Genomic DNA, 11360 nt, shown 5'->3' with positions numbered 1-11360 from the left:
AGCCTATTTGTAATTTCTTTTGTCTGACAATTAGAAACCTTACTCAAATTATCTTCCAGTTATTTACTTATTTGTTTAAACTTGTATATATGGAAAGTAGTTTTCCATATATATGGAAAGATGTGTTTATCCATATCTCTGTGAGAAACCATTTACCAAAGACCTGCTCTCTAACCAACTGAGTGAAAGTGCTACTGAAAATTCCCCACATTAAAAATGGGACAGAAATAAAATTCTGTTCTGTGAAGCCCATGAAATTAGCCTATCAGTTCTAAGCTTATCAGATGGGACGGCAAAAGTTGGAAGCTCGTCTACAATGTAGGAGAGGAACAATACTGGGGATTTGTAATAAGGGTACTCACGGGTGGTGGGATGATCTGAAAAAAGGCAAGGCCACTACTGGTAAATGAGTTTATTCGTCAAGTGTTTGCTCTTGTCCAGCTGTCAGTAAAAATAGACTGGTGTTCCTAAAAGTAGCCACATGGTACTACTATGAGACCTCTTAAACATTTCCCGCCCACACAGGTGGCAGCCTGGTGGGAAGCTAGGGTTTTAGTAATATTCATCGGTTTTCTGTAAAAGAAAAAGATTAGATTTTTAGAAGCTAGAGAACTCTGAGAAACAAGCATTCATTCCCCCCGCTTAATAGTATCCATGTTCACCAGACAATGGGACAAGAATACTTCAACGTAACAACAGGAGTTGCCCACTTCTGAGTAGGTGAGGTATTGGTCTATTGAACAAAAAAAGGTGGAGACTTTGGGCCTGGCTGAGCCAAATGGCCCATGGAGAAGTCTGACTATGGAAGCAGTGGTTAGAAATCTGGACAAATTTAGGAAAAAATAGGAAACTATGGTGTAATACAAAGAAGACAACACAGACAGGTATTGATTATATAATAAAAGAAGCAATGGGGTCTAACCTGGTGTCTTGATTTACTTGCCAGTGAATTGCTTTCCAAGTTAAAGGGACATTGTCTTCCGTTATTTTTGTACCTAGAATTTGGGGTACCTCAGTCTTCCGTTTAGGAATAATAGCCTCTGGGAAGGGAATGAGAATCAGTGAAGATATACACCCAAGTAAACATCTCCCAACTCACGACGTTTATCCAGCAGATGTTTCCACAATAGGTCCAGCAGCAGGTGTAATTTTTGTCTTTACATCTAAAGGCTTTAGAACACTTCTTGGTACATTCTTTGACCTTTGGCTTTCCCCAGCACTCTTCAAGTAACAATTCCTTCCCTGAAATTTAGATGAGATGGTCAAAGGTTGATAGTACGTTTCAGCCAAGCATGGAAAGAAAAGCCCTTCATATGTTTAACAGTTCCTCCTGGAATCTGGGCCCCAAATCCCAACCAAGGTATCTATTTGCCTTTTAAGGGAATTGCCTTCATGAGCCTCCTCAAATTCCTGTCATTATACCTTCACTGACCCCATTGCGTCTTCACTGACCTCTTTTCCTTCTCGACCTCTGCAGGCTTTACCAGTGTTGCAGGCCTCTGGGTCCTCTCTGAGCATCTCAACGATACAATTCAGTCAATCCCCAGCATTCATGTGCCCTCCTATGAAATCTACATTTACATAACAGGAGATCTCAGGGCCTGGCATATCTTGTAGCCTCATTGCAATGCCTAATTTCACAGTGTGGGAAGCTAGGCCAGGTCAAGTAAGAAACAGATTCTGTCCCTTTTTCTTTCCCTACTTGCTGACTCTGTGTTTAATAACTCAGCCTCTCTTCAAATTCTTATCTCTCTCACTCAGTTTTCTTAGCCCCTCCATTCATCCCATTTTCTCATCATATGAGAGGTTGCCCCACTGAGAACCTATCTCAAGCCTCTTTCCTAACTTTTCACATTCTGAAAGCCTTGCCACTGAAACTAAGGATATGTATTAAGAAATGCCCATTTGGTACTCATGTGACAAAGTATACGCAGCTAGCTCACAGAGATACCAGTATAGAGCCGCAGAATTAGCTCTATACTGACATCTCACCCTCAAAGACAGTCTAACATTGGAAAATGTTTTTATGTTTATAGCTTATGGTATATATACACACACATATGTGTGTGTAAATATATATATATTTAAATATATATCTTATATATGATATATATTCATATATATGAATATATGTAAATATTCATATATATTTAAATATAGATAGATAGATACATAGATAGAGAGAGAGATGGAGAGAGAGAGAGATAGACAGATATTGCTATTTTCAAGGTTAAAAGAGGAAGCATTAAAGGACCTCAGCTTAGGGATTTCTTGAATCTCTGTGCATACAAAGTTGTCTGATTCTCTGATGGGTGATCCTATGAAGGTGGGTCCTGAGTCAGATACAGCAGACATGAAACCCCCTCCCTTGTTCAGAAACAAGCTCATCCCACTCCTGTGGCCCTTAATCCAGCCTCACCACCTACTGGAATATTTTTTCTTCCTCATTTCTCCCAGCACAGACAGTAGCACCGTACAGACGAATGTCATAAGCATGAGTATCCACAGCTTCATGAGGCTGACCATATGTGTCTGAATATATGTTGTTGGAAGGATTGGTTTTCTTCCCAGCTGCTGCTAGAGATCAAGACATATAAATAGGGAAAGAGAGGTGTGAAGCAAGAGAAAGTGCTTGTCGAATTTCTTCATTCTCTATCTTCTCACTATTCCCCCTTGCCCTCTGCCTACCCAACAACTGGCACACCTAAGCTGAGCGTTAGCTTTGCCAAAACGAATCTCTCCGTCTCACACCTCATGTTTTCCTTTTACTGGAAAAAAATGTAATGTGTTGCCTTATTTTGATTAAAACATAATTCAAATTCAGCTTACAGAAAAAAATTTTGATCTTTTGTTTTAGGTTTGGGCTCCATGTGAAGGTTTGTTACATAGGAAAACTCACGTCGTGAGAGTTTGTTGTGCAGATTACTTCATCACCCAGGTACTAAGCCCAGTACCCAACAGCCATCTTTTCTGCTCCTCTCCCTCCTCCCACCCTTCACCCTCAAGTAGACCCCAGTGTCTATTGTTCCTTCTTTGTGTTCATGAGTTCTCATCATTTAGCTCCCACTTATAAGTGAGAATATGTAGTATTTGGTTTGAACAAATTCTTTTTGAAAATGTGTTCAACATTTATTGGACACCTACTGTGTGACAGGTACTATTATACACCATACATAGAGAGAGGATCCTTAACTTGTGACGGTTTGACATACAACTTTTCAACTTTATGATGGTGCAAAAGCAATATACATCCAGTAGAAATCGTACTTTAAGTACCCATCAACCATTCTGGAGGTTTTTTGCTTGTTTTTTTTGTTTTTGTTTTTGCTTTTGTTTTTGCTGTTACATAATATTCCATTCTGTGAATATGTCACACAATATGTATTCATCTTCATGAAAATGAACATTCAGGTTGTCTGCAGTGGTTTCACTGTTGAAACCATAAAACTAAAGCAGTCATGAACAAATATACTATTCTCCTACACATGAATGAGAATTTTTCCCCTTTCCATCCATGCTTAATTTTTCTCTTTAATGTTTTTTTATTTTCAGCACAGTATTAAATACATTACATGAGCTATTCAACACTTTATTATAAAATAAGCTTTGTATTAGATAATTTTGCCCAACAGTAAGCTAATGTTAAGTGTTCTGAGCACATTTAAAGTGTTAGCTTACAAAATTCTTAAAACATAAAAAAACACATAGAAGAAAGTGAAAATATTTCTAGTTATTCCACTATATCGATGTACAATATTCTTTCATATTTGCATAGATATATAGATTTTTTATAAAACAAAATTATATAAGCTTGCTGTTATATAATGACTTTTTAAAAACTACTTCATTAAGATATAACTGACATATAAAAAGCTATTTATAAGACATCTTGGCCGGGCGCGGTGGCTCAAGCCTGTAATTCCAGCACTTTGGGAGGCCCAGACGGGCGGATCACGAGGTCAGGAGATCAAGACCATCTTGGCTAACACGGTGAAACCCCGTCTCTACTAAAAAATACAAAAAAAAAAAACCTAGCCGGGCGAAGTGGCCGGTGCCTGTAGTCCCAGCTACTCGGGAGGCTGAGGCAGGAGAATGGCGTTTTGCAGTGAGCTGAGATCCGGCCACTGCACTCCAGCCTGGGCGACAGAGCAAGACTCCGTCTCAAAAAAAAAAAGACATCTTTAGTGTATACAACTATAATGAGTTTGAAGACAAGTATACACCCATGTAATCATCACCACAATCTAGGCCATAAACATATCCATCGCCTCCAAAAGTTTCCACTGGCCTCCTTACTTATTATTTGGTGTGTGTGTCTGCGGTAAAAATAAGATCTGTCATCTTAACAAATTTTTAACTTTGCAATACAGTATTGCTAACTATGGACACTATGCTGTACAACAGGTCTCTGAGATGTATCCATCTTGTATAACTGAAACTTTGTGCCCTTTGACTAATATCTCCAATCTCTCTGCTTGTTATTTGGTCTGTCCAGGGTATCTAATTCTTCCTGATTTAAGTTAGGAGAGTTCTATTTTTCCAGGAATTTATCCATCTCTTCTAGGTTTTCTAGTGTATATGTGTAAAGGTGTTCATAGTAGCCTTACATGATCGTTTGTATTTCTGTGGTGTCAGTTGTAATATCTCCCGTTTCATTTCTTAATGAGCTTATTTGGATTTTCTCTCTTATTTTCTTGGTTAATCTGGCCAATGGTATATCAATTTTATTTATCTTTTCAAAGAACCAGCTTTTTGTTTCATTTATGTTTTGTATTTTTTTTGTTTCAATTTCATTTAATTCTGCTCTGATCTTAGCTATTTTCTTTTTTTATTACACTTTAAGTTCTGGAGTACATGTGCAAAACATGCAAGTTTGTTACATAGGTATACACGTGCCATGGTAGTTTGCGATACCCGTATTTCTCCTAATGCTATCCCGCCCCCAGCCCCTCACCCCCTCAACAGGCCCTGGTGTGTGATGCCCGCCCCCTGTGTCCATGTGTTCTCATTGTTCAACTTCCACTTATGAGAACATGCGGTGTTTGGTTTTCTGTTCTTGTGTTAGTTTGCTGAGAATGATGGTTTCCAGCTTCATCCATGTTCCTACAAAGGACATGAACTCATCCTTTTTTATGGCTGCATAGTACTCCATGGTGTATATGTGCCACACTTTCTTAATCCAATCTATCATTGATGGACATTTGGGTCAGTTCCAAGTCTTTGCTATTGTTAATAGGGGTGCAATAAACATATGTGTGCATGCATCTTTATAGCAGCATGAGTTATAATCCTTTGGGTATATACCCAGTAATGGGATCGCTGGGTCAAATAGTATTTCTAGTTCTAGATCCTTGAGGAATCACCACACTGTCTTCCACAATAGTTGAACTAGTTTACAGTCCCACCAACACTGTAAAAGTGTTCCTATTTCTCCACATCCTCTCTAGCACCTGTCGTTTCCTGACTTTTTAATGATCGCCATTCTAACTGGTGTGAGATGGTATCTCATTGTGGTTTTGATTTGCATTTCTCTAATGACCAGTGATGATGAGCTTTTTTTCATATGTTTGTTGGCTGCATAAATGTCTTCTTCTAAGAAGTGTTTGTTCACATCCTTTGCCCACTTTTTGATGGGGTTGTTTGGCGTTTTCTTGTAAATGTGTTTAAGTTCTTTGTAGATTCTGGATATTAGCCCTTTGCCAGATGGATAGATTGCAAACATTTTCTCTGATTCTGTAGGTTGCCTGTTCACTCTGATGACAGTTTCTTTTGCTGTGCAGAAGCTCTTTAGTTTAATGAGATTCCATTTGTCAATTTTGGCTTTTGTTGCCATTGCTTTTGGTGTTTTAGTCATGAAACCTTTGCTCATTCCTATTTCCTGAATGGTATTGCGTAGGTTTTCTTCTAGGGTTTTTATGGTTTTACGTCTTGTGTTTAAGTCTTTAATCCATCTTGAGTTGATTTCTGTATAAGGTTAAGGACGGGATCCAGTTTCAACTTTCTGCATATGGCTAGCCAGTTTTCCCAACACCATTTATTAAACAGGGAATCCTTTCCCCATTGGTTGCTTTTTTCAGGTTTGTCAAAGATCAGATGGTTGTAGATGTGTGATGTTATTTCTGAGGTTTCTTCTGCTGGGTTTGGATTTGGTTTGTTCTTGTTTCTGTAGTCCCTTGAAGTGTGACATTAGCATGTCAATTTGGGCTCTTTCAGTCTTTTTGATGTAGGCATTTAGGGGTATGAGCTTTCCTCTTAGCACCGCCTTTGCTTTATCCCAGAGGTTTTGATAGGTTGTGTCACTATTGTTGTTCAGTTCAAATAATTTTTTAATTTCCATCTTGATTTCATTTTTGACCCAATGATCATTCAGGAGCAGGTTATTTAATTTCCATATAATTGCATGGTTTTGTAGCTCTTTTTGGAATTGATTTCCAGTTTTATTCCACTGTGGTATAAGAGAGTGCTTGATATCATTTCAATTTTCTTAAATTCATTTTTTTTTTTTATTTTTAATTTTTGGAAACAGAGTCTCACTCTGTCACCCAGGCTGGAGTGCAGTGGTGCAATCTCGACTCACTACAACCTCTGCCTCCCAGGTTCAAGCAATTATCATGCCTCAGCCTCCTGAGTAGCTGGGACTACAGGCCTTTCCTGGCTAATTTTTATATTTTTAATAGAGATGGAGTCCCACCATGTTGGCCAGGCTGGTCTTGAACTCTTGACCTCAGGTGATCCACCCCCCTCAGCCTCCCAAAGTGCTGGGATTACAGGCATGAGCCACCACGCCTGGACCAATTTTCTTAAATTTATTGAGGCTCGTTTTGTGCCCTATCATATGATCTATCTTGCAGAAAGTTCCATGCATTGTTGAATAGAATGCGTATTATCCGGTTATTGGATAGAATGTTCTGTATCTATCTGTTAAGTCCATTTGTTCCAAGATATAGTTTTAATCCATTGTTTATTTGCCGACTTTCTGTCTTGATGATCTGTCTAGTGCTTTCAGTGGAATATTGAAGTCCCCCACTATTTTGTGTTGCTGTCTATCTCATTTCTTATGTCTATTAGTAATTGTTTTATAAATTTGGGAGCTTCAGTGTCAGGTGCATATTTGTTTAGGATTGTGATATTTTCCTGTTGGACAAGGTCTTTTACCATTACATAATGTCCCTCTTTGTCTTTTTTAACTGTCATTGCTTTAAAGTTTATTTTGCCTGATATAAGAATAGCTACCCCTGCTCACTTTTGGTGTTCATTTGCATGAAATGCCCTTTCTACCCCTTTAATTTGTTGTGAATCCTTATGTGTTAGGTGAGTCTCTTGAAGTCAGCAGATAGTTGGTTTGTGAATTATTTTTCCATTCTGCAGTCTGTATCTTTTCAGTAGAGCACTTAGGCCATTTACATGTGTTTCCAGAATTTGTTGCAAGATTTAGTGCTCCTTTTAGCAGTTCTTGTAGTGGTGGTTTGATAGGGGTGAATTCTCTCAGCATTCATTTGTCTGAAAAAGACTATCTTTCCTTCATATATGATGCTTAGTTTCACTGGATACAAAACTCTTGACTGATAATTGTTTTATTTGAGAAGGCTGAAGATATGGCCCCAATCCCTTCTAGCTTGTAGGGTTTCTACTGAGAAATCTCCTATTAATCTGATAGGTTTTCCTATATATGCTACCTGGTGCTTTTGTTCACAGCTCTTAAGATTCTTTCCTTCATCTTAACTTTAGATAACCTGATGACAATGTGCCTAAGCAATGATCTTTTTGTGATTAATTTCCCAGGTGTTCTTTGTGTTTCTTGTATTTGGATGTCTAGGTCTCTAGCAAGGCTGGGGAAGTTTTCCTCAATTATTCCCCCACATATGTTTTCCAAACTTTGATTTCTCTTCTTCCTCAGGAACACTGATTATTTTAGGTTTGGTTGTTTAACACAATCCCAGATTTCTTGGAGCCTTTGTTCATATTTTCTTATTCTTTTTTCTTTGTCTTTGTTGGATTGGGTTAATTAAACCTTGTCTTCAAGCTCTGAATTTTTCTTCTACTTGTTCAATTCTATTGCTGAGACTTTCTAGAGTATTTTGCATTTCTGTAAGTGTGTCCAAAGTTTTCTAAAGTTTGTGTTGTTTTTTCTTTATGCTTTCTATTTCCTTGAATATTTCTTTTTTTTTTTTTTTTTTTTTTTCCTTTTTTTTTTTTTTTTCCTTGCGTTGGGTTTTACCTTTCTCTGGTGCCTTCCTGATTAGCTTGATAACTAACCTCCCGAATTCTTCTTCAGGTAAATCAGGAATTTCTTCTTGGTTTGGATCCATTGCTGGTGATCTAGTGTGATTTGGGGGGGGGGGTGTTAAAGAACCTTGTTTCATCATATTACCAGAGTTGGTTTTCTGGTTCCTTCTCATTTGGGTAGGCTCTGTCAGAAGGAAGGTCTAGAGCTGAAGGCTGTTGTTCAGATTCTTTTGTCTCACCAGGTGTTCCTTTGATGTAGTACTCTTCCCCTTTTCTTATGGATATGGCTTCCTGAGAGCTGAGGTGTAGTGATTGTTATCTGTCCTCTGGGAATAGTCACCCAGCAAGTCTACCAGGCTCTGGGCTCCTATTCATCATAAGACAGCTGAATATTTGTAATTTCTTCTCTTTAGAAAAAAGTGTCATTGATGATATTCTTTCAATTGGAATTTTATTAAATTCATTATTAACTTCAGATCACAAATTTATAGATCTAAAATTTGTAGATTCTAGGTAAAGTATACTGTCTATTTTATAACCTGGATAGTTGTTTCTATCTTTTTCTCCACCAGGATTGGTTTATTTTACCAATAGAATACACGTGTTGTCTTACTATAAGAGATAAATTATCCCTCATTTGTCACCACACAAAATTGTTGGCATAGCATGGAACAGAGAACAAATCCTGAACACTAGAATCAGAGAGACCTGGGCCCAAATGAATCCCAATCCCAACACATTTAGTTTAGGGCCTCAGTTTCCAATATATAATATGAGAGTTATATTAGTATCACATTCACATTGTGAATGCATGAAGCCCTGAGCATAGGGCCTGGCACACAGATCATGCAAATAAATGTTGGCTATTATTATTATTATTATTAAACTCTCTTTTCTCCTCCAGAGGGGTGGAAGTTATTTAATTTCATTGACTTCGTAGTGGTCTTCTTAAAACTTTCAATTATTTAACCTACTTGGAATTAATTCTACTGATTGACTGAAGTCCTAGCCTTCATTCATCTGTCATAAATTCATTCATCCCACAAATATTAAATGACTACTGTAAGCCTGGCACTATTATAAGCAATGAGGATACAGTAGAGGACAAAGCTGACAAAAATCCCTGCCCTCATAAAGTTTGCTTTATAGTCAAGGGAGAGGCAATAAATAAGGTATATAAAAGAAAGATACAATATGCTATACAGAGATTGGTGTAAAGGAGAACAAAATAAATTTTTTAAGGTTCTAGGACTCAGAACACAAAAAATGCAAAGTAAGTGCTGGCTATTATTTCAGGCAGCTCATTGGTGATGGGAGTTAGGGCTTGGAAAGAGGGGGTTAAGTACTGTTCAAAAAAAAAATTCATCAATTTTTTCTTCACTCCTTTCTCACTCCCAGCCTGCTCCTTCACTCTCCTGAATCCAAACAAAAAGAAAGAGGAGAGAAACAGATACAAAGGAGAAGTCTGGATAGGATACTATGAATTGCACCATCATGGGGGAGATATTGACCCTTTCCTGCAAGTAACCAATTTTCCCTGAAAGTCCCATTTTTGCTTCAATGTTTTCAACCAAGCAGAAGAAAATATGCATGAATCAGTTGAAATCCTTCAAAGGCTCAAAATTAGGAATAGTACCTACAGACATTTTAAAAGGTACAAAGCCTTTGAGAAGGACTAAATTTATTCTCCTCTTGGCACATATGAAAAATTATAAAACAGAAAAATAAAAAAATTGAGGCACATGGGCCATAAAATGGGTTGCCTTTAACTCACTTTAAGCTATTATTTGGAAATAATTTCAAACTTACAGGGGTAAGAATAGTACAAAGATCATCTGCATACCGTTTACCCAGATTCACCTATTTCCTTTCCCTCTCTCCCTCTCTCCCTCACTTTCTCTCTCCCTCTCTCTCCTTCTCTTATTTTTTGAGCAATTTGAGAGCAAGTTTCATTTGTCATGGCCCTCATTTTTAAATACTTCCGTGAGTATTTTTTTTAATACTTTAAGTTCTAGGGTACATGTGCACAATGTGCTGGTTTAATACATAGGTATACATGAGATATGTTGGTTTGCTGCACCCATCAACTCGTCATTTACATTAGGTATTTCTCCTAATGCTATCCCTCCCCCAGCTCCCCACCCCCGACAGGCTCCAGTGTGTGATGCTCCCCGCCCTGTCTCCTAGTGTTCTCATTGTTCAATTCCCACCTATGAGTGATAACATGCGGTGTTTGGTTTTCTGTCCTTGTGATAGTTTGCTGAGAATTATGGTTTCCAGCTTCATCCATGACCCTACAAAGGACATGAATTCATCCTTTTTTATGGCTGCATAGTACTCCATAGTGTATATGTGCCACATTTTCTTAATCAAGTCTATCATTGAGGGATATTTGGGTTGGTTCCAAGTCTTTGCTATTATGAATAATGCCACAATAAACATACATGTGCATGTGTCTTTATAGTAGCATGATTTATAATACTTTGGGTATATACCTAGTAATGGGATTGCTGGGTCAAATGGCATTGCTAGTTCTGGATCCTTGAGGAATCGTCACACTGTCTTCCACAATGGTTGAACTAATTTACACTCCCACCAATAGTGTAAAAGCATTCCTATTTCTCCTCATCCTCTCCAGCATCTGTTGTTTCCTAATATTTTAATGATCTCCATTCTAAGTGGTGTGAGATGGTATCTCATTGTGGTTTTGATTTGCATTTCCCTGATGACTAATGATGATGAGCATTTTTTCATGTGTCTGTTGGCTGCATAAATGTCTTTTTTTGAGAAGTGTCTGTTCATATTCTTTGCCCTCTTTTTCATGGGGTTGTTTACTTTTTTCTTATAAATTTGTTTGAGTTCTTTGTAGATTCTGGATATTAGCCCTTTGTCAGATGGGCAGATTGCAAAAATTTTCTCCAATTCTGTAGGTTGCCTGTTTACCCTGATGGTAGTTTCCTTTGCTGTGCAGAAGCTCTTTAGATTAATTAGATCCCATTTGTCAATTTTGGCTTTCATTGCCATTGCTTTTCGTGTTTTAGTCATGAAGTCCTTGCCCATGCCTGTGTCTTGAATGGTATTGCCTGGGTTTTCTTCTAGGGTTTTATGGTTTTAGGTCTAACATTTAAGTCTTT

The 11360-nt window shown here is 37.9% G+C and overlaps 1 protein-coding gene across 2 annotated transcripts in view; it reads right to left on the bottom strand.

The window, feature by feature from the left end:
* Positions 1 to 397: 397 nt before the first annotated feature.
* WFDC11 (WAP four-disulfide core domain 11) overlaps positions 398 to 11360 on the bottom strand; it is a 17169-nt gene continuing 6206 nt past the window's right edge. For both annotated transcript variants that reach the window (XM_011983809.1, XM_011983808.1), the window contains exons 3-5: positions 2427 to 2577; positions 1100 to 1242; positions 398 to 573 (exon numbers count right to left, since the gene is read on the bottom strand). In XM_011983809.1, the coding sequence (XP_011839199.1) occupies positions 553 to 573; positions 1100 to 1242; positions 2427 to 2526 (264 nt within the window). In that variant the 5' untranslated portion in view covers positions 2527 to 2577 and the 3' untranslated portion in view covers positions 398 to 552. The remainder of the gene's footprint in view (positions 574 to 1099; positions 1243 to 2426; positions 2578 to 11360) is intronic.

The sequence above is a fragment of the Mandrillus leucophaeus genome, unplaced genomic scaffold (genome assembly GCF_000951045.1).
Source record: "Mandrillus leucophaeus isolate KB7577 unplaced genomic scaffold, Mleu.le_1.0 Scaffold255, whole genome shotgun sequence".
Taxonomy (NCBI): Eukaryota; Metazoa; Chordata; class Mammalia; order Primates; family Cercopithecidae; genus Mandrillus; species Mandrillus leucophaeus.
This window is presented reverse-complemented; position numbering and strand designations above follow the sequence as displayed.